Genomic DNA, 27,568 nt, shown 5'->3' with positions numbered 1-27,568 from the left:
CACTTTAGATTGTACAATTTGGTGACTTCTTGTACATTCACAATATTGTGCAACCATTATTACTATTTAATTGCATAGCATTTTAATCATCCCCCATAGAAACTCCATACCCATTGAGGTCACTTCCAATTCCCCCTGTGCCCATCACCTGGCAACCACTAATCCACTTTCTGTGTCCACGGATTCGCCTATTCTGGACACTACGTATCACACAATACATGGTCTTTTGTGACCAGCAGCAAAATGATTTCTAGCTTCATTCAGGTTGTAGTATGTATTCTTCTTTATGCCTAAATAATATTCCATTGGTGGACACACAACAGTTCACTTATTCATTCATCTGTTGGTGGAAATTGTGTTGTTTCCATTTTTTTTGTCCTATCAATAATTCTGTTATGACCGTCCATACTTGAGCACCTGTTTTCAAATTCTCTTGCGTGTAGACCCAAGTGCAATTGCTGGGTCATATGGTAATTCTAGGTCTAAATTTTTGAGGAACAGCCACATTGTTTTCTACAGAGACTTCACCATTTTACATTCTCATCAACAATTTATGACTTTGGTAATATTTTTGTTTTCCTTCAAGAACCAACCTCCTCTTTGAGCCCATGTGCTTCAGATATATGTGTGTGTGTGCATGTAATATGTCTATATACATTTTATTTATTGTTTTGTTGAGCAAGACTGAAAAACATTGAATATCTTCAAAATATACAACATGATGTTTTGATATACATATACATTGTGAAATCATGACGACAGTCAAGCTAATTAACCATCACCTCACATATTTACTTCGTGTGTGTGTGTGTGTGTGTGAACACTTAAGACCTATTCTTTCAGCAGGCTTTTCTTCTTTTTTTGGTGAGAACAGTTAAGATCTACTCTTAAGCACAAAGGATACAATACATTATTAACTATAGTCAAATGCTGTACGTCAGGGCTCCAGAACTTATTTATCTTATTACTGAAAGTTTGTCCCTTTGACCAGTATCCTCCCATTGCCAAGCCCATCAGATGAAATTGACGCCATCCCATTTTTCCCCAGGGATGTGCATGTAAGCAGGGCCCAGTCAATCAGCACTTGCCAAAGTGATTGCTTCAGGGTTGGACATGTGACTCAAGTCAGGCCAGTGAGATTCAACTCTGAATCCAGAGCTACCCCTGGATTTTTGTGACTTGAGCCAATAATTTCACTGCCACTTTTTATTAAGCCAGCTTGAGTTGGGTTTCTGATCTCCTTGTAATTGAGATTTACTTGTTTAAAATCTCTGTCTGAGAGATTTACCTCCCATGTGTGTTTTTACATTTATTCAATATCAAGTCTACACCAGGCACAACTACAAGGTGATTCTGGAGTTAAGCTCACTCCAGAAGGGCAAGACTGGCTGGATCAATGCATGGTTGGAGATGGGATCTTGCAGACAAAGGGGAACTTCTGGCTGCAGGTGTTATCATTCCACGACCTCAGAGCTGTGACAGAAAGAAGCACAGAATTCAGGTGAAATCCATCCAGCACAATGAAAGTATCCCTACCACTCTACCCGAGTAAAAGCCCCCTCCAGTAGCATTCATGTCTACACTGACAGCCCTTTCTTGCTAATGCTTAACAATGCAGTTTTTTGTTGTTGTTTGTTTGTTTTTGAGACAGAGTCTCTGTTGCCCCAGGCTAAAGTGAAGTGGCATCAGCCTAGCTCATAGCAATCTCAAACTCTTGGGCTTAAATAATCCTCTTGTCTCAGCCTCCCCAGAAGCTAGGACTATAGGCCCACCACTACACCCTGCTAGTTTTTCTATTTTTAGCAGAGACAGTGTCTCACTCTTGTTCAGACTCGTCTTGAACTCCTGAGCTCAAGCAACCCACCTGCCTTAACCTCCCAGAGTGCTAGCATTACAGGTGTGAACTGCTGTGCCCGGCCCCTGCTCTCCAGCCTTATTCTGGTCTTGACTTGTCACCATGGATAGGAGGATAAACCTCACCCACAGACTAAGCCCAACTCTGGCTACCAGACTCCAGATGGCTTCCAGGATAATAATCTGTTTTATACCTCACTCCCCTAATTAGGAAAATAAAAAGAGCAAAGAGAGAATAGCAGCTAAGTGCTTGGGTCTGGAGTTCTGTAGATCCAGGTCTGGAAGCCAGTTCCACTACTTGCTTGCTGTGTGACCTGGAACATGTTGCTCAACTTCTCTGAGCCTCATGTTCCTCATCTGCAAAATGGGAATATGAATAGTTTTTATTTCTTGAGAATGGTGTGATATTATCAATGATGATGATGGTGATTGCTAATACTGAACACTAAGCATGGCAGCCACATTATCTTCTGTTTTATTCGCATCAACCCTGTGAGTGAAGTACTGTTAACTTAATTTTTTTTTTTTGAGACAGAGTCTATGTCACCCTTGGTAGAGTGCTGTGGCATCACAGCTCACAGCAACCTCAAACTCTTGGGCTTAAGTGATTCTCTTGCCTCAGCCTCCCAAGTAGCTGGGACTACAGGTGCCCTCCCCAGTGTTGGCTATTTTTTTGTTGTTGTAGTTATCATTGTTGTTTATCAGGCCCAGGCCAGGTTCAAACCAGCCAGCCTCAGTGTATATGGCTGCCACCATAACCACTGAGCTACGGGCACCAGGCCCATTAGCCTAATTTTGAAGATGAAGAATCTGAGGCACCAAAACATTAAGGCATTCTCCTTGGGTTACACAATTAATACAGGGTGGAGTTGAGGTTCAGACAAGGGCAGTCAAGTTCAGAGCCCATGCTCTTGCCACAGTGCTATCTCAACTGTACCCCGTTTATTACTGGTAGCAGTCCAGTAGGTAGGAATAATGATTGAACCCGTTTTATGGAAAGGGCAGCAGAATCTCAGACAGGATTTGCAATTCCCTGCAAAAGCACAAGGCTAGAAAGCAACAGGGTCAGAATTCGAACCCGTGTCTATACTCTTTTCATTACTTACACCTTTGTGCTACCCCAGTTGCAGATTTGTTCTAATATTCAGGAGCAGGAGCCTGGGTGGGGACTTGCACTTTGATGTGTCGGTAAGCTGACACAGCAGCACAGCCCTTTGACTACAGTCTGTACAAGTCCTTTCACCCAAATCAGAGTCTGCATGTCAACAACGGACCATTAAATACTGCTTAAAGCATATGTGCTGTGGAGAATACCCATGCCCCAAGTCCCCAGTGACCTCTGATCACTCTCCAAGGTGCTGAATATGCTGCCAGCCTCCCTGCCATCTCAGGCGCCTCCCCAGCACCCCTGCAAGAGCCTTGGCCTCAGGGATACCTACCACTGGTAGGCCGGTACCATATCTGCACGCAGTCTTCCTCTTCTGGGTCTGCATGGATGCCGTCAGCTGGCTGGTTCCTATCCCAGTAGCTGTAGTCATAGGATGAGCCATCAGTCCATTCAAATTGCCCTTCCTGGGGAGAGGGTCCACCCGGAGGCAAAGCCAAGAAGAGGAAGATCAGGCATTTGAGCCACCTCTAGCTGAGGAATAACATTCTAGCCCCTCCATACCTAACCCCTCTCTGCATGAGTCCTCACTGATACTACTGCTGCTAACCCAAGACTACTGGCATTACTATGGCTATTACTACCTGCCATCTGTTGAGGGTTTATTATGTGCCATGCCAAACACTGCTCATTTCATTCTCACCATACTGCAAAGCAGCCATCATTCTCCCCATTTTACAGATGAGAAAACTGAGGCTCAGATTGGTCTATGCAAATTCACACAGCTAATAAAGCATTAGCACTGAATGTACCTGACTCCAGTACCCAGATCCTAACTTTGCCTAACACTGGTCTGTGTTTTTCTTGCCTCCTGTGGAATTACTCTGACCAATGGCAAGAAAAGTCCTGTTGGGAATTTGACTGGTGTTGCAATAAATGTGCAAACTAACTGTGGAAAGAACTACATCTTTGCAACCTCCAGGCACAAGAGCCATTTGTCTGTTTGTTTAAGGTTTTACAAAAATGTCCCCCCAAACACTGATAATTATGGAACCCATGTCATATAACGGGAACAGAATGCTTTCCTCTGACAAAAAGAGAGAGCGAGAGAAAGACTAGAGCTCGAGGTCCCGTTTCAAGTTACTTAAACTCTCTGAGCCTCAGTTTCCACACCTATTTGAGGGAGTATCTTCCTTACAAAGTGATTGTGAGGGCTGAAGTTAAAGCACAAGAAGGACTTAGCATAGTGCCCGGCACACGGTGCCTGGCCTGAAAAGTAAAAACAAACAAAAAAAAAACACAACAAAAAAAAGACCAAATCAAGCCCATTTCCTTTATGATTTGTTGTTATTATTATTATTATCTTCCTTAAACTCTCATTTAATGTAGTTACAATCCAATTTTAAAGTTGCTGTTATAAATGGAAAATTTTAGTGGGTTTTGTTGTTGTTGTTGTTGTTTGTTTTTGTTTTTTTGATAGAGTCTTACTTTGATGCCCTTGGTAGAGTGCTGTGGCATCATAGCTCACAGCAACCTGAAACTCTTGGGCTCAAGCGATCCTCTTGCCTCAGACTCCCAGGTAGCTGGGACTACAGGTCCCCACCACACCACCCGGCTATTTTTAGAGATGGAGTCTCACTCCTGCTCAGGCTGGTCCTGAACTACTGAGCTCAAGCAATCCACCTGCCTCAGCCTCCCAGCGTGCTAGGATTACAGGTGTGAGCCACCACGCCTGGCCTAATTTTAGTGTTTTTTTAAGAATTACAACTTATAGGCCAGTCATGGTGGCTCATGCCTGTAATCCTGTCACTCTGGGAGACTGAGGCAGGTGGCTTGCTTGAACTCCAGGGTTTGAGGTTACTATGAGGTAGGCTGAGGCCAGTGGCACCCTAGTCTGGGCAAAAGAGTAAGATTCTGTCTCAAAAAAACCACCATCTATTATAACTACTAAATAAGATCCTACCAGATGAATTCTATTGATTTAAAAAGATCTGAAATATCTGAGTTTAACCATACTTACAGTGTGCCAAGCATTGTGCTAAGCCCTTTACACACATTGGCTCACTTATATTTTTCCAACAAGGCACTAGTACTATCATCCCCATTTTACAGATGGATAAACTGAGACTCAGGTTTTTAAAAATTGCCCAAAGTTGCCAGTAAGGGTCAGAGCAAGAGCTGGAACTGGATCTCTGTTCTCTGTAGTGCTCTGGGGCAGGTCAAGAGTCACACAGACAGAATATACACGCAGGCCACAGCTGCCTGGCAAAAATTTGGGGATGAAATCTCCAGGTGGAGTTTGGTGGTGGGTATTGCCAACTATGAGATCTGGTCCATGCCACTCTCTTCAGCCTTATTCTCCAATATTATTCTGCTAACCTGCATCCCTGCCACACTGATCTTCAGCTTCCTTGAATGTGCTATAACCTCCCTTACCTAGAACCTTGGCCCACGCTGACCCCTCTACCTGGAATGCTCTGCCTCTGGTTGACCCTATTCATCTGTTAGATACTAGCTTGGAGATACTAGCTCAGAGAGGCTGTGGCAGCCACAGATGCGCACTGCTCAGATCACCTTCAGGAGGACCAGCGCAGGCAGCAGAGTTGTTGGCAGCTCCAGTGCACCTGCCACCTTGGATTCACCACCTTGTCTGTGCAGAGAACGTGCTTCTTCTTTCCCTTTGGGGCTGCCATTGCATCCACACATCCTCCAGGCTGTTCCCAGACCCTGACACAGCATGTCCAAAGGCCCTAGTCCTGGCGCATTTGTGTCCAGTGCCGGGCTCCTGTTCTGGGCATTCTTTGTGGGGAGACTCCCCAGTGGCCCGGCTAAGAAGACTTTCTCAGAGCTGTGCTGTGAGCCGAGGCTCTTCCCACCCAGTCCATCCTCTCCTTTCCCCAGTCTTACACCCACATCATTGTCTAAAGATCTTCCCTGCTTATTTATGCCCCTTCCTCTTTTTTCTTTCACAAATCTTTCTCCTCAAAAATCTCTTGCACATCTGGGCGGTGCCTGTGGCTCAGCGGGTAGGGCGCCGGCCCCACATGCCGAGGGTGGTGGGTTCAAACCCGGCCCCGGCCAAACTGCAACAAAAAAATAGCCGGGCGTTGTGGCAGGCGCCTGTAATCCCAGCTACTTGGGAGGCTGAGGCAAGAGAATCGCCTAAGCCTAGGAGTTGGAGGTTGCTGTGAGCTGTGTGACGCCATGGCACTCTACCAAGGGTGATAAAGTGAGACTCTGTCTCTACAAAAAAAAAAAAAAAAATCTCTTGCACATCTAATCGTGTTTTGGTGCCAAGTCAAAACACAGACTTTTCCTGACCATATTATGTGTACGTGTCCATCAATTAGTGGGACCTCATTAAAGGTCTTGCACAAATTGTGTCCTATTCTAACTGTGGCATCTTGGTGTCCGAGTTCTGTCTGTAAGCTGTGTGCATAGCAATGGTCTGGAACATCCGTGAAAGGCTTGTTCGATCAACATGAAATTTTGGTCGGAGCTTCCAAGGGAACCTGATGGTCACTGCTTCCTCACCTGTCTGTGATCATGAAGGCCTGTCCAGATGTCAGCTGGGATGCCAGGAACACAGCTGTTCACCAGATCATATACAAAGACATTCTCCTCCCAGCTGTGAAGGTAAGAAACACGATAGAATCTTTTCATAGGATAGAGTTGAAAATCGAAAGGAATCCTTGTTAGCCTTTCTGGGATCAAAGTCAATAGAGGGTACAATGCAATCCTGCTTTCATTTTTGATTAGGTCTCCTGTATATTGCCATCCTCACGTGGGCATCTCTGGATTTGACTCATGCCAGCTCAAACAAGGACTCAACACTACTATTCACCCCTAAAAATTTGAGTCCATCTCAAAAACACTAGCAAAGGAGGTGGGTTATAGTCAAAGTATCATAAAGGGACATGAAAAGCGTATACACTGCATTGCACACATCAAATAGATAAACAGATACATACAGACTTTCATCCTGTCATTAAATTGTTTCTTGAGCATTGATTTCATGCCAGGTACTGTGCTTAGTGTTTTACTGACAGGAACTCATTTCATTCTCACACCAAACCGGCATTTGAGCAGAAATTACTGGTTGTCTACCCCATAGCCATTCTTAATCCCTCACCCATTGCCTACATTATAACCTAGGACAGCCACATTTTATTTTCCTGGCCATCTTGGCATCTAACATTAGTTGTATGACCATATTTAGCCAATTAGATACAAAGGGAAGTCTGTAGGATCATCTTGGAAATACTTTCTTCCATGATGAAAAGAGGGAGGTATGCGGAGAATCTTCCTGTTTCCACCCCGTCCTTTTTCATTGGTTGGTAGCTGTGTGTGAACACGAAAATTGAAGCTGTTGCACTGAAGACCCTACACTAAGGAAGGCCAAGATAATCGCTCACTCAGGGCCTTGATATCCATGACCTTGGAAAAGGTCATTTGCAAAGGTTCAAAGGGTAGGCAGGGATGTAAGAAAAAATGGGCAAATAATAAGGCCTGCTTCACTCAAATTGGCATACTTTTAGTATATGAAAGAAGCCATCATAAAATAACAATAATCATCCCCGATCTAACACCTAACCAATAACTCACTTGAAAACAGGACTATTTTGCGACAATATGTATCTTCTCCCAGTAGTTTCTTCCAAATGATTTCTCCCTAAGGGCTGCCACCTTGTCTAAAATGCCCATCATTAGATTTATTTTTGCTTGAGGCATTGGTAGCTAATCAAAGTATGTATATATATTTATGCTCCTTAGTTCTGTGCTGTAAAGACATTGCTAATCCATTCCAGATTGGCAGCATTTAGAATGCTGGCACTCAGAACCCTTCTTAACACAGTGCTTCAAGGCAATCACATGCAGAGAGTTACTTAACAGATACTCTTGGAGGACGTGGAGAGGAAGAAAAGAGATGGGGTGAGGAAAGAATTACTGGCCCTCAGAAAGATATGCGCACATGAGAACACTAAGAAAATAATTGACTTCCTTGGGGTAGAATTATAATTTATTATAATTAATAAAAATAATAACTGCTCCTACTATGGAGCATTGAGTTAGCCAAGAACTGTACACAAACTTTAGATGCATTATTTTCTTTAATGCCCCACAATTTTAAAAGGTCAGTGTGGTTATTTCTGTTTCCCAGTTGAGGACTCTTTGGCTTGGAGAGTTTAATGTGACATGGTCAGGATTACACACACAGGAACGGATGGAGAGGAGACTACAGTATAGGACTGCCTGGCTCTAATGCCCTTAATCAATGCCTATAACGTCTGTGGCTTTCTTCATTTGGAACACCTGCTGCCCTCATCCCCTAAGCTTCCCAATCCTTTAAGATCCTGATACAGGACCAGTTCTTCCAGAAAACCTTCCATGAACATCCTTTATTTAAATCCTTAACTGCCTGTCCTCTAGTGGCTGGCTGATTGGTTTACTTCTCCATTTTCAAGATCTGGTGCCCCCACACCAGATGCAAGGACATACAGACTGACATCACACCTCATTTCCATTTGACACCTTCTCCCTTACACCATCACCATGCTCTACTCAATGCTGGTACTCTGAGAGCCTGTGTTCTGTCTAAAATGAGAGCGATAAGATTTCTGGGGACAAAGCATTCTTCAGTCCAATGGTCTTTGACCTTGGTCCACCCAGCTGGGTAAGCAATGGTGTCCGCAAATGCCTCTCTCATGCTAATTCAGGCACTCTTTTATCAACTGCTGAATGTGAGTTTTGAGCAGTCACACAGTAGAACAGTGGCCTAGTCATTTTAGCATTATCGCCATCTTTGTTCAACAGCACCTGTTTGGATAAGCTATTTGAATATTTTATGGCATTTCCCACATATCTGATCAAAATAACTGGGAAATGGAAAGGTCCAGGCTGCTTTTGCAAGTATTAAGAAGCTGAGATGAAATGAGCTTAATTCAATTGAACCGTTTCTTGAAACAAAAAAGGGAATTATTAGAAAAATGGAAAGTATGAAAGTCCTAAATTTTAATCAGAGGTTCTGTGCACTCAAGCTGATGGTGTGTTTCATTAGGAAGGAAAGAAACAAAATGAAAAGGCATGAAGGAAGAGCTACGTAGAACTGGATCCTGTCTCAATGATGAGGTGACACTGGGGACTTTGTACCAGTACTTAGCTTTATGAGAACTGAAGCCTATTTATAACAGGTAAATACATTGTTTGAGTTCAACTTTTCTACATGTTTTCAGGAAAGTATTACATGCCAAAGCAGGAAACAACTGTAGCAGAGGGGACAGAGAGAGAATGTTGGTACGAGAGAAAGAGAGACGCTAGGAGTTGAGGAGAAAGGAAGCAGGTAAACTCATGCCAAAAAAGAACAGGAGCTGGGTCAGGGATTGCTGAAAAACTGCTGTATTTGTCTGGAATTCGGATGCACAGTTCCCCGTGGGCTAGGCTGTCAGTACAACGAGGCAGGCTGAGCTGTCTTCCCCGCAGGCTGGCTAAAATCTTGATTTGGAATCACTTTTATATTCACTCTTTATTATATGCCTCATTTTCCTCTGCAGGCAGGCCCTTCTTTGGGAATTCATGTCACTCATCTTTCTAAGTACCAATCCCATGCCATGCTCTGCTCTGAATAATGCCTCTCCCAGGTTCCCATATCCGCTGGCTTCCAGCAAATGGGAGGCATCGATGGGTCATTAGACGATGGGGAGGAGAGATAAACCAAGGCATTTCTTTCTCTCTCCGCATGGGAGTCTTTGCAGGGGCTGCCTCCCCTCAGTGGCTCCGTCTAGCTCCCTTAGATGCCACCTGCCCTCCACATGACTGCGGGATCAGCTTTCTGCGTATTTCACCTCACTACGCTCTCGTACAGTCTGAGCTCCCATCACTGTGTATGTCTTAAATTCTGCTTTCAAGACCTGTAGCCGCTCCTGATTTCCTGGTTAAACTCTGACTGTCTCAGTATGTTCCTCAGACTCCCTGAGAAAACAGGTGTGCAACATATCTGTGGGAAGAACAGAAGGGGAGATTCAAGACTCATTTGGAAACTAAGATAAAGGACCCCTTCTCTATTCTTAATAAAATGCCAGGGATTCTACTCATCAAGGACCAACCCTCTTTCAAACTTAGCCGCTGAGATTCTTGAAGAATAGAAACAAGATTGGGATTTGTAGCTCAGGTCCTCATGGAACATAACACACGTGGCTCGAGGAACTCCCAGATCAGCAGGGAAGTCAGATGTGAGAACCATCAGGTAAACAATAAGGAAGGGAGTGCTCCAGGAGAGGTGGGGAATGAGTGCAATTAGGCCGCTAGGGACTCAGAGGGGACTTCAGCAAAGAGGTAGTGTCAGAGCTGTCATGTAGTTAGAGGAGGAGAAGACAGGGATGGGAATTTTCAGCAAAGGGAGCAGAATTGCAAAAGTATGGAGAAGGAAAAAGGGCTGGACCAGAGTGGAGAACTTTGAGATGGTCAGTGTGGCTGGGGCTGAGGAGACACAGAGGGTGTAGAAGGAAGCCTTGGAGGGTGATCTATGGAATTTTCCTACACGGGTCCAAAAGCCAATTCTGCCATTTAATAGCCATGTAACTTGGGGTAAATTACTTACTTTTCAGAGCCTCAGGTTCCTAATCTGTAACATGAGGACTTCTGCATCATATGGTTTGAGGGAGATTTAATGTGATGATGTCCACGAAACACTTAGCAAATAGATTTCATTTATTATCTTTATATTGTTTACATTATATTTGATATATATAAAGTATATCAGGTGCATTTCAGGGTCAAACCCCCTGGGATACAGAGCAGAGCACAGGACAGGCTGGGCACTTTTAAAGATGGATCTTCCAGAATGGTATTGGCCACCCCTGCTAAATGCTTTGCCTTCCACCAGCAAGGATAACTTTAATGAGAAATTAGTTGGATAAAAAGTAGTTCCAGGCAAGATGTGAGGCTCATGTCTATAGTCCTAGCACTTTGAGAGGCCAAGGTGGGGAGGATTGCTTGAGGCCAGGAGTTCGAGACAAGCCTGAACAACACATAGAGAGACCCTGTCTCTAAAATAACTAGAAAAATTAGCCATATATGGTGGCATACAACTTGTAGTTCCAGTTACTTGGAAGGCTGAGGGAGGAGGATCATTTGAGCACAGGAGTTGGAGGCTACAGTGAGCCGTGATCACGCCACTGCACTCTAGTCTGGGCAACTCAAAAACAAAAACTCAGCTTTAATCACCAAAGAGAAATAGCAGTTGGAAACACGGTTCTCCAGCCTCTTCCCCAAAGGGGTGCTCAGTTGGACTCAGAGGAGCAGGTATGCCACTCACCTGTGGATGGAGGCTAATTTGGCGGACTTCCTGCCCACAGAGAACTCAGAACAGTAGAGGTCGGCTTCAGCCCAGGTCTTATTGAGAGGGAAGAATCTATAGCAGTGACCTCTGAACTCCATCCAGAACAGGGGGCACAGGGCAGGCCGAGGCAGCTCTGGCAGGGCTGGGGGCAGAGAGGAAACAGACTGAGAAGGTTGGGAGTGCTGACCCTGTTTCCACAGCTTAGCGCATATTCATATTTCAGGAATATATTCAAGTAAAGAGTATGTCCAAGTAAAACATGTCCCATTATGATTTATGCAATTTTACACTTGAGGTCCAAAAAACACATGCACACTTACATTTTACAAAATAATAAAAGTAACATATGCTCATCATAGAACACTCGGAAAATGTTAATACTTTGGTACATTTTTCCTGTCACATTTGTACGCAGTGATTTTCAAAGATGAAGTTGTGATTATATTGTAGCATGCATACCAGGCAGTACTCTGATTTATAAGCTTGAAGACTATGAATGTTTCTCTCGTGTTATTATATATTTTTGTAAGCATTGTTTTAAATAGCTCTTGAGTCCTCTACTGAGTGGCCCTCTCAGAGTTTATTTAATCATGCACTTATTTTTGGATAATTAGATTGCTTCCCTGTTTTTTTTTTTAAACTACTACAAATAATTCTGAAATGAACTGCTTTGTGCATACAGCTTTTTCAGCATTTCTGATGATTTTTCTAAGGAGAGATTTTTAAGGCTTTGATACAATTTGCTAAATTGCCTCCTGAAAGCAATTTATACTCCCACGGTCATGTCTGGGAGGGCTCATCTCACTCTGCCCTTGCCAACGCTGAGTGTTATCACTTTCATGGCGATCTTTGCAAATTTTATAAGCAAAAAAAAAACGGTATCGTGTTCTGATTTGCAATTCTCAGCTATCTGGAGAGAGTGCCCATTTTTTCCATGTGTTTTTTGACAAGCTACAGTCAAAGCTATTTGTATCTTCTGCCCATTGGACTCCTGGGGTTCAGGATTTTTTTTCTTAATTATGAAAAGGAATAAATAAAAAGATCTCCCATGGTTGAGATAATAAAGCTCTCTCAAGTCTCAGCCCCTCCGAAGGCTTCTTAGGAGATACTTTATTTGGAAACCACGACTCAGGATGACTGGCCGTGGGAGGTAGGCATGCTGGGAGCCTTCCTCACACTGGGTTGGGTGGCTCACCTGTGAGGGCAGGCAGTGCAGCATGGGGAATGTGTGAGACCAGGGCCGGGAAGCCACCGTCCCACTCCTTCCTTGGTACCTATTCTTTCCCTTCCTGACCATCAGACTAGCTGATGTCTGGGGTCCCTTTTGCAGCCACCCACCCAAGAGTAGGTCAAGGTCACCCTTCTGTGGAATCTTTACCTTCAAGCTACTATAGAAGTTGGCTGAGCTCATGGGATAATAAAGTAATAGACAACATTGACTATTTATGATGTGCCAAGCACATAGAGGGAAGTGGGGCTTAGACAGGTTAAGTGACTTGTCCAAGGCCCTCCTGCAAATAAATGGCAGAGTAGGGATTTGAACCCAGACTTTCCTGACTCCAAAGTGCTTGTGATATGTCCTTATGGGAAATCAGCAAGATTGATGGTCTTTACGGTGCTGACTGTGTAGAGTTGCTGGGCCAAATAAATTCACCAAGTAATTGACAAATATAGAATATGTAACCGTATGATTATTAATGATTATCTCAGGATTTTATAAACAGGCTTGATGGGCATTAGGAGGTATAGTGAAGCCCCTGAAATAAAAGTGCAAAGTCAAAAGTGTGTGTGTGTGCTCGCGTACATGCACAAGCATCTCCGTGCATTTTTCTGGGGAAAGAAAGGGACAGTTGCTTTAATCAAGAGAGCTACGCTAAACAGGCCAGCTCTGGGCCATGTTTCTCTGCTCCCAGGGTTGGGCAGAGCCACTGGGTTTGCCCATTTGACCAGCCTCTCCTAACCTCCAGAGGCAATGCTGAAGGGTCCCGGTTGATCCCACTGCTCCTGATCAATCCTCCCCATCTGTCTTTTGATATATGCCAGCATGGAGGCAGTTGGTTCTGAATTTTCTCTCCTAACCCTCTTTTATGAGGTAAAGGGAGGTGGGTGGGTGTAGTTTCCTCGGCCTCTCTCCACTTCTCTCTGGGTTTCAGGCTCCTCCCTTCTTGAGGGGGAGCACTGGTCACCTCAATATCTTGAAGTGGCCTTGGTCGAGAGGGTTGAAGGGACCCTTTGTAACGCTGGATGTTGCTGAGCTCTTTGCGGGATGTTTTGACAGTGCCTATCACACAGAGAGGCTCAGCTGAATCACTCCCTGGGGTCTACTTTTGCAGCAGTTTCCCCTTAGCTTGGCAAGAAGCAGCAACTCATTCTCCACCTCTTTCCACTTGTATGTAACCAAGGACACTTGTTGGTGAGAACATAGCTAAGTTTGTCTGCAAGTGGCTGGAATGATTCACAGGGAGTCTAGCTTCTGCTCGTGCTGATCCACTTTCCCCACTTCCACTCATCTCTATTTACTTGGCATTCTAAATACTGATATAAGAGATGGAAGGAGGGTGACCAACCCATCCTAGTGTGCCCAAGACTATCTCAGTTTTAAGACCCCAAATTCCACATTCTAGCAATCCCTACACTTCCCAGAAAACTGCAGTGGTTGGTCACTCCAGTGATCACGGAGGGACAATTTTGCCTACTGGGGGACACTGGACAATGCCTGGAGACATTTTCAGTTGTCACAGCTGGAGTGGGGATGCTCCTGGCATCTAGTGGGTAGAGACTCCTACAATGCACATCAAAAAGTGATCTGATCCAAAATGTCAGGGGTGCCAAGGCTGAGAAACCCTACCCTACACAGGAGGCGGGACTCCAAAAACATGACATAACCCCACAGTGCCGCAACCACAAACATCACAGCAAACACCCACATGTCTTAGCCTATCTGCATTTTCTTTATCAAAAATTAAACCAGAGCCCACACAACTGATTAGAAGAATAGTCTGGGTTAGTTCTCTAATTTTAGACTTAAAATGTATTACTGGTATAAACCCATGGTTTAAAAGCACTAGAGACACTGCTAACGTGTATAAATTTAACAGCACGGACCTCATCAAAGAACCTTACAGAAGGAAAGTCTAGCACTTTCTTCCCTGAGTTTAGGATGAAGCATACTTCTTTGTCATCTCCCTCTGACAGGAGGATCCCACCCCCTCCCCCTGGTTTTCTTTCTTTCTTTTTTTTTTTTGAGACAGAATCTCACTATGTTGTCCTCAGTAGAATGCTGTGGCGTCACAGTTCACAGCAACCTCAGACTCTTGGGCTTAAGCGATTCTCTTGCTTCAGCCTCCCAAGTAGCTGGGACTACAGGTGCCCGCCACAACGCCAGGCTTTCTTTTTTTGGTTGGAGTTGTCATTGTTGTTTAGCAGGCCCGGGCCAGGTTCCAACCCGCCAGCCTCGGTGCATGTGGACGGCTCCCTACCCACTGAGGTACGGGTGTCCCTCCCCCCATCTTCTTTACATTGAAGGTGGAACCCCTCATGAGTATCTGCTCTGAGAAAGGGTTCCAGTCTCAATTTCCTGCTTCACGTGGCTCTGCCTTCACCTCCTACCGTCTGTGAAAACCCAAGTCCCTGCACTATCAAGGCTGATTTCCCACCCAGGGCTTGAAGTGACATGCCCACCGCTTTGGTCGTCACCTCTGACTTTGTTACTGACCCGTGGGTACCACCTTCACATCCTTGGAAGTCTAGTTCAACAGGATGTTCGTAAAAGTGCATGTGGCTTTTCTGCCTGGGTTTTGTTTTCACCAATTCACTGCATCCTGTCATCTGGAAGTTCCCGTCTCTTTGTCCTCTACCTCTTTTTATTTTCCTTCACTTTAAAAAAAAAATAATAAACTTTATTTTGGAATAAATTTAGATCTCTAGAAAAGTTGCAGAGACAGTGTGGAGGGTTCCTATATGCCTTTGCCCAGTTCCCCCTGATGTTAACGTCTTACAGAACTAGGAAATGAGCACAGATACAGTGTTAACTCAACTCCAGCCTCGATTCGGTGTTTTCTTTTTTGTTCCCAGGTCCAACTTAGGACCCCCATAATGTTTACTCTTCCTACACGTTTCATTTGACAGCGACAGGGTGGAATTAGATGGAGTTGGCAAGAATCGTCTGAAATTGGCCAAAATTCTCTAGCATTGTTGGATAATTTGCCAAAAATCACCATGACCACCTCTCCTGCGTCCTTTCCTCACATCCAGTCATTTCCCAAGTCGTGCCCATTGATCTCCCACACCCTCTCTCATTTGTTCCTCTTTTTCTTTACCTTCGAACTCTTCCTGCCCTGCTGTCTCTCATGAAGAGCTTCTCAGCTGCCTCTTAGCTGCGCCTCTGCTTTGCTCCCCCTCCCAGATCCAGAGGTGCCCTTCCTTTTTGGATTTCTTCTCACTGATAGCCTCCAGATGTTCCTAATGCCCTTGAGGGCTGCTTGCCTTTGGCTTCTCGGCCATTCCTTGCCCCTCCTTACTCTAGATGGGCTCCAACTCCTGCCGTTTCCCAAACATATGTCCAGATCTTGGCAGATACGTCCCTCCGCTTGATTCTGGCCAATTCTTCTTTCTCCTTGAAGTCTCAGCTGCGTGGCGACTTCCCCGGGAAGATGAAGTAGGAGCCTCTGGTAAATGCTCTTAGAGTCCCTCGCACCCCAACTTTCACATGTCCCCATGGCTTCCTGTGCACTGTTGCCCCTCCGCGTCTGTCATGACCATTCTTCTTCCCCAGTGCTTTCACACAGAGCAGGTGCACAACGACTAGTTTTGAACGAATAAATACATGTAGGGAATCCAATACCACTTCTTTCGGGCAGCTTTTTGGGAAAAATGATGAGAAGACAGTATGTGCCACCTGTGTGTCCTGCTGTCCCTGCAGCTGGGCATCCAGATTCGCGGATGACTTTCCTGAAGGTTTCTAACCAAGCCCTGAAGGCAAGTTGCCTGAACCTTGTCATCCAGACTGTTCAGCTCCACGATTGCTGTGCAGGGCAACTGCAGCATCGTCTGGGAGCTCCTCGGCAATACAGACTCTCAGGCCCCACACAAGACCCACTGGCACAGAATCTGCATTTTAACAAGGTCCCCTGAGGGATTTACGTGCGTATGAAAACCTGGGAAGTGCCGGTCTGCAGTGTACCATACTGAAAGACGGAGCCTGGACAATTACTCATTCTTTCTCTCACTGAATAGGGCTTGGCAATAATAATAATTAATTGAGGGGATTTGGAGATGGACAGGGAGGGAAGTGTCCTCTGCCTGAAGCCTGATGGACATTTCAAAAGGAAGTCCTCAGTGTGAAGAACTCCCTGAGCTATTTGCACCCCTCCTCCCCCCTTTCTGGTGCCTTTGATTTTTTTCCACCGAACAAATAGTTGTTATGGATGCCTAGGGTGAAACATACCAGAAAATGGGGCTGCAACAGGTCACTGCTCAATTACTCCCCTTTCCACCTGGGCAGGCAAAGGCCTCTAATTGGGAGGACCCGGGAGACAGAGGGAGCACAGGCTCACGCTAGAATAATCGTTAACTCCAACCTGGTATTCCCCCTCCTCTTTTACCTCTGAGATGTTAGAAACTGGAAATAGGAGGCCTTTCATCAACGTGACCCCAAACCAGGCTTTGCTAATCTGTGTCTTGGAAAGGGATTTCTATAGCTTTAAAACTTCACAGTCAGGTAACCATGGCAACACAACAACCAGAGCCAACTCTCCCTCAACACTCTCCGTGTGCCAGGCATTGTGTTAAGTGCTTTATACATATTGATTCATTCAGTCTTCACACATCCTACGAGATAGTTACCACTATCATCTGCTCTTTACAGATGAAGAAACTAAAGCACAGAGAGGTTGATTAACTTGCCCAAGGTCGCACACCTCCTAACAGGCAGAGAGGTAAGATTTGAAGCCAGGCTGTCTGGCTCCTCACCTAGAGATTCCTATTACATTTAAGTACATTTGTTTTGCTCCAGTCCTGATGGGCTGGTCCTTCATCCATGTCTTGATTCATTCAACCAGTACTATTTGTGCACCTACTTGGTCTCAGGCAGTCGGCTACAAGATGAAGGTGCTATGCCAAACTATACAGAGGTGGCTTCTGACCCCTTGGGTCTTAGAGTCTATGAAGACGAAAATTAAGAAAAGTAAACACAAAAATAAAGATCTCATTCACATGTCATTTGTGGGTGTGTGCCATGCTGGCAAAAACTTGAGGATGCAGCTCCCAAATTAGTTTGGAAACTGGTTGTTGCCCTCTACTTGAATGGGTGGCTTCCCTGTCCCTTCTTCAGAGAGCACCCAGAGGGTTACGACTGGGCACCACTGCAGCCCCTCCCTGGATGGGGTGCTCCACAGGAGCACCTAAAAGTGGCACACGACCCAGGCTCAGAGATCTCGGGGGGCTTCCTAGAAGAGGTGTCATCTCAACTGAGAACTGAAGGATGAACAAGAATCATAGAAAGAGCATCCCAAGTGGAGAGCAGAGCATGTGCAAAGGTCTGGAGGTGTGAGCGAGAATGCAGCATTTGGTTTATCATGGCTGGGAATTTGAGAGGAAGCAAGAGATTAAGCTGGGGCTGGGAGAGGGGAAGTGGAGAGGGGAGGCCTGGCAAGGGGCTTGTTGCTGTGGAGACCAAGAGGCCAAACTATATGATCTTTTACTTCAGTGAGCAGCAACAAAGACCCCCCAAGGTCTCCCAGTTGGGGTGGAGTCAGAGCCTCTGGGAACTCTGAGCTTGTTAGGGAAAGAAAACACACCAGTGGAATTCAGGGCTCTTTTCTTCCCCCCTCTCTCTTTTTAAGAGAATAAGTTGTCACCTTCCTACTCAATCTGGCTGTTCAGTCCCTGGCCTCGATCCAGCCACCCAGGGATGCACTACCCTGCTGCCTCCTCCCCAAATCAGCCTTGGGACCCAGTGGGGGCGGGGGAGGTGCTGGGGGCCACATGTGTCTACCCAGGCCCCATACTGGCCCAGGGGTGGGAGGGAAGTATCTTGCAGACTCCAGGAAGGTGGCTGCTAGGAGCCGGTGCTGCCCTCCTGTTGTCCCCTGGGTTCCACGGCCAGACTGGCCTCCTTCATGGTCAGCTCTGCCTCTAAAAATGGAACTGACAGTCCCAGGTCTCGTCCACCTGCACTTTGTGTCCCTTCTTGGGGCCACTCTAGAGGCCACAAGATACAAAGGAAGAAGCCAGACAATTTCTCAAATTGCTGATAACAGTGACTATTCATTGGGTCCTTAGTACCTGACTCCTGAGACCAACCTAGGAGGTTTCAGTATCAACCCCATTTTACAGATGAGGAAACTGAGGCACAGCAAGGTTAGGCTACTTGCTCCTTTGGTTAGCAAATGGTGGTGCCAGGATTGAGACTCAGGTCTGACAGACTTGGAAATCCCTAAACAGTCTCCTTCTTCCAGAAAACATCTTTTTTTCTGATCTCCATTTTCTCATTTGTAAAATATCTATATATTAACTCCCAAATTTTACAAATAATTAATGAAGCAAATTAGTCAGCATTTCCTGAGTATCTATTTGGCTTAAGGTGCATGTTCTCAGATTGTTCACAGTCTAGAAGGCAAAGAATCATCATATACTTAGTGTTCTAGAAGTTACACACAGATGGCTGTGACCAGAAAGGAGGATTGGGAATGGGCTGAGTGTCCAAGGGACACTCTAATATCAGGGCTATCAGGGCTAATATCAGGGACACAGTTGCCTAGGCCTCTGTGCTCCAACTTCAGAGCTTGGACTCTGGGGAGTCAGATGACCCTAGTGGAAAACTTGGTACTTTGTCCCTCAGTTTTCTTGTCTGTACAATGGGCATGATCACAGTACTTGCTTCACAGGTAAGCCGGGCCCTGGCTCACAGGTGGGCATTCTGGGAAACACAAGACATTACTGCAATAGAAACAGCCTGGGCCCTGGGACATTCCCAGAGCTCTGAGAGTGCAAGGCTAGTTCTTGAAAGGGAGAGGAGAAAGTTGCAGAACTTGTCTCATTCCCCATCTTTATCCCTGAAGCCCCACAACACGTCCTGAGCTTCAAAACACTTTTCTTATAATTTCCTTTGTTACAGAGAGTTCTCAGACTCAGGAGCCATAGACAGGAAACTTTCTGATAGCTGAAGAAGAAGAATATCAAATGTTAATGCAGCTCTTACAGGTGCACGTTACACTCATGAATCCAGTGGAGCAATAGGTTCAAAGGCAGGTTCAGAGAAAAGGTGTTGGGGAAAAGATCTGGTCTGGTTAAATCCTCCCAAGTCTCTCAGTGATGCCTAAAGGTTTTTGGTTTTTCTTAAAATAAACCTAAGGGGTGCGGTTGAATCACACTATTTGCATGTATCGGCATGTTAAAGAGGTGAGTAATGAAAGTTCCAAGGAGTGGGATGAATGACCTGTTTGTTCTGCTTTGCCCTTACAGTCGGGAGGTATCTAGAAGAAGAACAACTAGGCCTGTCCTCAGTAAGGAGGGTTTTTGCAGGTACACCCACCCTCATGGTCTGCAAGGGCCCGTGGAGACCCCTAAGTCCTTCCAAGCACACGTCAGCATGCACCTGCCAACACGCACTCACACATTCTGTCTGTGCTGAAATCCTGTTTCTCTGGAAGATCCATTTGCTCAGGCTAGAACTGGGCTTTCTGCTTGCTGAGAGCCTGGGGAGCAGAAGAACTACCACTTGGACCAGGGATGACCTTGGCCAGCCTGGTTGGCCTCTGTAGCCTCGGTTTCCACAGCTGTAATATGGAAGGGTTGGGCCGAGTGGATTTCTAGGACCCTTTCTTCCAACTTCAAACTCTGAGATACTCAAGGTTGCTGGAATTAACACAATCCCAGTCTGTTATCGCAGAGTAGGGGTGAGGCATGAAGACAGATGTCTGGAAGTTCCTTTCCATTATGAAGTCTTTTCATAGGAAACTGTCTCCTGCTTGGTTCTACCAGAACATCAACAACTACAGTGACAGGTGTGGTAACAGGAATAACCATCATTTTTCAAGTGCTTTCTATGTGCTAAGCATCTGACCTGCATGAGCCCACTGGAAATCCTCCAAGCCCTCATTATCCCCACTTTCTGGGTGAAGAAATTTGAGGTCCAGACAGGGCTCCTGGGCACAAATTATCCCCTACTTATTCTGACTTTCAACCTCAGTCTTGGCCTTTTCCCACTCTTGCTGGGCAGAAAGGCAAGATCTTGGGATATACAAGGCAATCTTTAAAGGTATTTTTTTTCTTTTACAAGTTCTTTCCTACCATTAACAAACGGAATGTGGTAAATTCAGTTTCTTCTTCTTCACCCCAACTCTTAGGGTGAAGCGCTGACTCCCAGTGTGATGGTATTGAGAGGTATGACCTTTGGGAAGCAATAGGTTTAGATGAGGTCCCATCCTCATGATGGGATTAGTGCCCTTACAGAAGAAAGAAACCCCCTCTATCTGTATCTCTATCTGTATCTGTATCTGTATCTCTATCTGTATCTGTATCTCTATCTGTATCTGTATCTGTATCTCTATCTCTCTGTATCTGTATCTGTATCTGTATTTCTATCTGTATCTGTATCTGTATGTATCTGTATCTCTATCTGTATCTGTATCTCTATCTCTATCTGTATCTGTACCTGTATCTGTATCTCTATCTGTATCTGTATCTCTATCTGTATCTGTATCTCTATTTGTATCTCTATCTCTATCTGTATCTGTATCTCTATCTGTATCTGTATCTCTATCTGTATCTCTATCTGTATCTGTATCTGTATCTGAATCTGTATCTGTATCTCTATCTGTATCTGTATCTCTATCTGTATCTGTATCTCTACCTGTATCTGTATCTCTATCTGTATCTCTATCTCTATCTCTATTTGTATCTGTATCTGTATCTGTATCTCTATCTGTATCTGTATCTGTATCTCTATCTCTATTTGTATCTGTATCTGTATCTGTATCTCTATCTGTATCTGTATCTGTATCTCTATCTGTATCTGTATCTCTATCTGTATCTGTATCTCTATCTCTATCTCTATCTGTATCTGTATCTCTATCTGTATCTGTATCTCTATCTCTATCTCTATCTCTATCTCTATCTCTATCTGTATCTCTATCTGTATCTGTATCTGTATCTGTATCTCTATCTGTATCTGTATCTCTATCTCTATCTCTATCTGTATCTGTATCTCTATCTCTATTTGTATCTGTATCTGTATCTCTATCTGTATTTGTATCTGTATCTGTATCTCTATCTGTATTTGTATCTCTATCTTTATCTGTATCTCTATCTCTGTCTCTATCTGTATCTCTATCTCATCTTTATCTAATCTCTATCACTATTTCTGCCATGTGAGGACACAGCAAGGAGGTGGCTGTCTTCAAGCCAGGAACCAAATATGCCAGCACCTTGACCTTGGTCTTCCCAGCCTCTAGAAATCTGAAAAATATCTGTCTATTGTTTAAGCCACGCAGTCTGTGACCTGGGAGAGTTTCTGACAGAATGGAACCCTCTGCTACCTGCCCAGGTGAACTGAGACCATCTCTCTTCATCCTTCAACCCTGTTGGGGTTACCAGATTACTCCCCCCACCCCCGCCCAAGATACCTAGTCAAATTTGAATTTCAGATAAATTACAAATAATTTTAGTATAAGTATGTCTCATGGAATATTTGGGATACACTTATATTTAAAAAGGATTTATTAGGGCCAGGTGCGGTGGCTCACACCTGTAATCCTAGCACTCTGAGAGTCAGGACCGGTGGATTGCCTGAGCTCAGGAGTTCAAGCCCAGCCTGAGTAAGATTGAGACTCTGTCTCTAAAAATAGCTGGGCCTTGTGGCGGGTGCCTGTAGTCCCAGCTACTTGGGAGGCTGGGGCAAGAGGATCACGGGGCGACTGAGTGAGACTCTGTCTCAAAAAATAAAAAAGAAAAAAAAAAAAGGATTTATTGCTATTTACTTACTGGTATTTTATCTGGTAACCATGACACCCCATTGTTTAAATGCACCTCAATGCTATCACAGCCCAGTAACTCTGTCTTAGAAGAATCTCCATTTAGGTATTTCATTATTAGTTTTAATTAAAATAAGTTTATAAAAAATTGTATCTCAGCCATAGAGTTATTACGAGGATTAAATAAATCTATATAAAAAGTGTTTAGAACTGTGTCTGGCACATAGGAAGGCCTCTGTATGTCTTAACTGTTGTTATTGAGATTATTAATAGTATGTTTTTAAAAGAATGTCTGGAAAGAAACTGATAGAGGTAACAGGCAAGAGCCTCAGCCATAGGGAGATTGCAGGATTCAGCACTCTTCCCCCTGGAGTCAGCATCTGGCTCCCTGTTGCAAAGTGGAAGAAATTAAGTTCACTTGAAGCCTCTTGTCCTCCATATGGAAAACTGGGAGGCCACATGTCCAAGGCTGTCAGCTCTCTGTCTCTGAGCTCAGGCAATCCACCAGTCCTGACTCCCAGAGTGCTAGGATTACAGGTGTGAGCCACCGCACCTGGCCCTAATAAATCCTTTTTAAATATAAGTGTATCCCAATCCCTGGGGACACCCCACAAAACTCACAGAGCTGCGCGGCACAGGGCCAGGCCTCTAGAGTGACCATGAGGAAGGCCACTAGAGGGACAGCTTTGTCCTCCCTGCATGCCTAACCTCTGGGGGTATGCGGATCCAACAGATCCCCGGGAATGACTGTCACAGCCAAGGTGGGGATGGGCTCCCAGATGGCAAAGCCCTAACAAAAATGCTATTTTCAGGCTGTCCCATGACACCATACACTGTGCTATGCACTGTCCCCATGTCATCTCTTCACCCTTGCACCGTAGCTCCAAGAAGGCGCCATTGTCACCCTCATTTTCTAGACCAAGCTGAGGCTCAAAGAGATCAAGAAACTTGTCCTGAGTTGCACAGCTTGTAAACTGCAAAACTGAGATTTAAACCCAGGACTTCTCTGGTCAGGGCCTAAGTTGTCAGGAAGCCAGCAGGTCGGGCCCCCAAGCCCCTAACGGAGGCGGCCAGGCCGCACCTTTAGAAAAGTCCCTGGGTGTGTCCCTCTGCCCACCCTCGCCCAGCTTGGCCCCTGCACTCACCTGCACTGATGCTGATGTCTGTTTGTGGAAAGGCCTGGACAGAGAGGAGGGTCAGGGAAATTGCAGCCCAGAACCCCCACCTTTGCATCCTGAGACCCTAGAAAGCAACCTCCTGGCCTGAGTGGAGGAGAGAGGCTCTTTGGCAGGAGCTTGCGTCCAGGGTTGCTTCCCAGGGTTCAGGTGGGGCCTGGCAGGAACTGGGGCAGGCTGGTGGACACCAGTTTCCTCCTCCTCCCTGCCTTCTCTCCTCCCTCTTCATCACACTGCTGGAGACAGCTCAGAGTGACAGCCGAAAGCACAGGAGCGCTAGGCCAGGCCCCCTCAGACAACCAAGAGGAATTTTAGTTCCCAGTGTGACCAGGGACATGTGCGTCTCTGACCCTTGTTTCCTCCTTTATAAGATGAGATAATAACAAAGCTTATATTATTTGTAAATGGCACACATTTATTACATATTTGTAAGTCAGGTGCAGATACAACTCACGGCACTAATATATATATATATGTGTGTGTATATAGAGGTAACAGCTCACAGCAACCTCCAACTCCTGGGCTTCAGTGATTCTCCTGCCTCAGCCTCTCAAGTAGCTGGGATTACAGGCGCCTGCCACAACGCCCTGCTATTTTTTTGTTGCAGTTTAATTGTGTGGCGGGCCGGGCCAGGTTGGAACCCGCCAGCCCCGGTGTATGTGGCCAGCGCCCTAGCCACTGAGCTATAGGCACCATATAAGCCTGTACTAATATATGTGTTATAAAACATGTCTCTCAAAACTAACATTATTAGAGGTTGGTACAAAGTATAAATAGAGAAGAAAGTTTGGTTATTCCCTCTCTCTTCCCTATCATCGTGTGAGTTTAACCCGAGAGGCTCCTGCTACAGGTTGCTGGGGAATCAGATGTGTCTATCTTAGTCCATGTTGTGTGGCTATGCGAGAATACCTGGAGCTGGGTAATTTATAATGAACAGAATGTATCGACTCAACAGTTCTGAAAACTGGGAAGTTCAGTATCAAGGTGCTGGAATTTGACATGGACCTTGTTGCTAAAGCCATCACACGGCAGCAGGTTAGCAGGAGAAAGAGGGACAGATACAGAGGGAGGGAGGGATGAGGCTGCTCCCGTAGTAACTAACTCACGCTCGTGGGTTAACGGCACTAATCCATTCACGAAGGCAAACTCATGACCCAAACACCTCTTCAGGTCCCACCTCCCAAGACCATCACAATGACAATTAAATTTCAACATGAGTTTTGGAGGGGAAAAATGTTCAAACCATAGCAACGGCCCTCTGAGTGTGGACATAATAGATAGGAATAAGGAGGGTAGTCCAAAGCCAGCCACTGGAAGTTCTTTTGGAAGTTGGAGAATCCTTTGATTTGGCAAATAAACCTCCTTCGTGTTGTTGTGAAATGTCTAAAGGTTTTGGTAGGCCAGTTCATGTCCCTCTCTGAAGGGACACTCACAAAATATTTGTTGCTTGCTCAAACCCAGGTATGGTCTATGGACCAGCAGCAGTGGTATTTCCTGGGAGCTCATTAGAAATACAAAATCTCACACGCCACCCCTGGTGTGCTGAATCAGAATCTGCACTTTTACTAAAACCCCAGATGGGTTGTGTGTACCAATGGGTGGGGCCTTGGTGTGTGCCACACTTTCCGGGAGCAAGACATGATTGCAAGAGGGACTTTACCTAACAAATGCAATCAGTGTAACCTGGCTTATTGTACCCTCAATGAATCCCCAACAATAAAAAAAAAAAAAAAGTCAGACAGTAAATATTTTGTATTTTGCAGGCCATATAGTCTCTGTCACAACTATTCAACTCTGTCAGGAACACAGGAATGTGTCTGGCAGTGTGCTAGTAAAACTTCATTTACAAAAATAGGCAGGGGGCTTCTGCTCTAAATCTCAAGCTTACTGTCCAGAAGGTAGACAATTTCTTTGCTTAACAAATATTAATGTCTTTGCTGTTGTTTGAAGGTTGTAGGTTCTCTTTGAAATAAAGTATAAATCTTCTGGCTTTTTCGAGTTGTATTTATGGAGCGTTGGTGTCCCCTCCCACTTGCCCATGTGCACACACTGTGTTCACGGCAGGCTGGGGTTCGGTGAAGATATATTTCTTTCTATCAACATTCCATCTATTTATCCATCCACCCATCTATCTCTGTCTCTAATCTATATCTATCCATGTCTCTTAATTTTTTTTTAAGACGGAGTCTCTCACTTTGTCACTCTGGGTACAGTGCTGTGGTATCACAGCTCACAGCAGTCTCAAACTGCTGGGTTCAAGCAATCCTCCTTCCTCAGCCTCCCGAGTAGATGGGACTATAGAGGCCCACCACAACGCCGCCTAATTTTTCTATTTTTAGTACAGACAGGGTCTTGCTCTTGCTCAGGCTGGTCTCCAACTCCTGAGTTCCAGGGATCCTCCTGCCTCAGCCTCCCAGAGTGCTAGGATTACAGGCACGAGCCACCATGCTGCACAACGTCCATTCATTTCTTAGCTTTTAAAAAATGTTGTCTATTCACCAAAGAGTCCTGCCCCTTCAGCACAATTATAAAAGAGTAGATGTCAGTTGACTTCATAGCTTTCAACTCAGATTGTATCCATGTTCAGAGTCCAAACCTGCTGATTATTTATTCCCTTCAAGCCTCAGTTTTCTCAACTGCAAAATGGGAACAAATCAATACTTCCTTCATACAAGTGCTTAGGAAAATGCTTAACACAGGATGAGCACTCAGTATATGTTAGCTATCATTAGATCACTCGGGAACCTTTGAAAATACTATATAGAAAGGTACAAAGTTGGTGTGATGGTTAATTTCAGGTGTCAATGTAATTACTCTAAGGGATGCCTGTGTGGCTGGGTGTGTCTCTGGGGTGTTTCCAGAGGAGATGGACCTGTGGGTCAGTGGACTGAGAGAAAAAGAGTCGTCCTCAGTGTGGGTGGCCACAGTTGACTGTGGCCCAGTTGGGACAAACAGGCAGAGGGGTGATTGACTGTCTCTGTTCTTTTCCCATTCTAGAATGGGACCCTTTTCTTCTTGCCCTCAGACACCAGACTCTGGGGTCTTTAGCTCTGGGACTCTGGGACTTGCCCAAACAGCCTTCCACAGGCTCGCAGGCCAGATTGGGGGCCACACTGTTGGCATCCCTGGTTCTGAGGCCTTAGACTTGGACTGAGTTAAGCTACTGGCTTCCCTGGTTCTCCAACTTGCAGTTGGCCTGTCGTGGGACTTCTCTGCCCTGGGATCAGGTGAGCCAACTCTCCCTAATAAATTCTCTTCTATATTTTGTACTAGTTCTCTCTGGAGAACCCTGACTAATATAGATTTTGGTACCAGGAGTGGTTTTAGAGAAACAATTTTAAAGATGAATTTTTTAAATTGGGTTTGGGATTTCTGGAATTGGCTCTCTGATCTGATCAGACCTAAAATGCTAAGGACCCCACTTCTAATAGTTCAGAGACGACTGGGGGTCTGCAGCATGAACTGTTAACTGAGATATATAAAACAAGTCACCTGACACTCCTTCCTTCTCCATCACTTAAACAGCAAGGAGTCGGATGACCCTATACATGATACTTTTGACCCTTTGTGGAAAACCAAGGAACAGAATGAAGTTGGTTGGTTGCTCTAACATTGCTAGACAAAGTGGTGAAAGAAAAGGATGAGCCCAGGGATTCAAATTCTCTGCACATAAATAGCCTGAAAGCTTCTAAGTGTGCCCTGAAAGAGAACCTCGTCTCTCGTAGCCACAGGATTGAGAGCGCTAAAAATCACACGCAAGCCCTCATCCTGTGACTGGCCGAAGCCCCACGGAAAGGCGAATGCTCAGCCTGGTCTGCTGTTAAAATGAGGGTGTTGATCGGGGAAGAATGCAACCCTGTAAGTTGGGATAGGGACGTGTGGGAGCACCCTGATGAAGCTGGGACACTGAGCTGCTGATTCTGATGGGTCTTGTCTTCCAGGGAAAGTGACCTCTCCTCCTCTACCCACCGTGGTCTGGGCCTTTCCATCTCTGACCGAGGGGATTAACCTTCAGCAGGCCCGGAAAGGTGAAAAGCCAATTATGGCCCATGAGAAGGTATGCTGTGCCCCCAAAGAATTGCTTGAATTTTCTCATTTATGCAAGCAGAATTCCAGAGAACAC

General features: G+C 45.2%; 1 protein-coding gene across 1 annotated transcript; it reads right to left on the bottom strand.

The window, feature by feature from the left end:
- Nucleotides 1–1,209: 1,209 nt before the first annotated feature.
- On the bottom strand, nt 1,210–23,503 carry CLEC19A (C-type lectin domain containing 19A). Its single transcript, XM_053556856.1, has 5 exons — nt 23,416–23,503; nt 11,274–11,439; nt 6,494–6,587; nt 3,294–3,426; nt 1,210–1,473 (listed from the first exon to the last, which is right to left on the bottom strand). Exons 1-5 carry the CDS (start codon nt 23,501–23,503, stop codon nt 1,394–1,396), a joined length of 561 nt encoding a protein of 186 aa, XP_053412831.1. The 3' UTR covers nt 1,210–1,393.
- Nucleotides 23,504–27,568: the final 4,065 nt, after the last annotated feature.

This window comes from Nycticebus coucang, chromosome 12, assembly GCF_027406575.1.
Source record: "Nycticebus coucang isolate mNycCou1 chromosome 12, mNycCou1.pri, whole genome shotgun sequence".
In the NCBI taxonomy this organism is placed as follows: domain Eukaryota; kingdom Metazoa; phylum Chordata; class Mammalia; order Primates; family Lorisidae; genus Nycticebus; species Nycticebus coucang.
This window is presented reverse-complemented; position numbering and strand designations above follow the sequence as displayed.

What these genes read in the sequence shown, in the direction of transcription:
- CLEC19A (XM_053556856.1), bottom strand. Translation starts at nt 23,503, where the DNA reads ATGCAAAGGTGGGGGTTCTGGGCTGCAATTTCCCTGACCCTCCTCTCT. An exon ending in AGACATCAGCATCAGTGCAG is followed by an intron (nt 11,440 to 23,415) that starts GTGAGTGCAGGG and finishes CTCTGCCCCCAG; the next exon opens with CCCTGCCAGAGCTGCCTCGG. An exon ending in GCCTTCATGATCACAGACAG is followed by an intron (nt 3,427 to 6,493) that starts GTGAGGAAGCAG and finishes CCCTCTCCCCAG; the next exon opens with GAAGGGCAATTTGAATGGAC.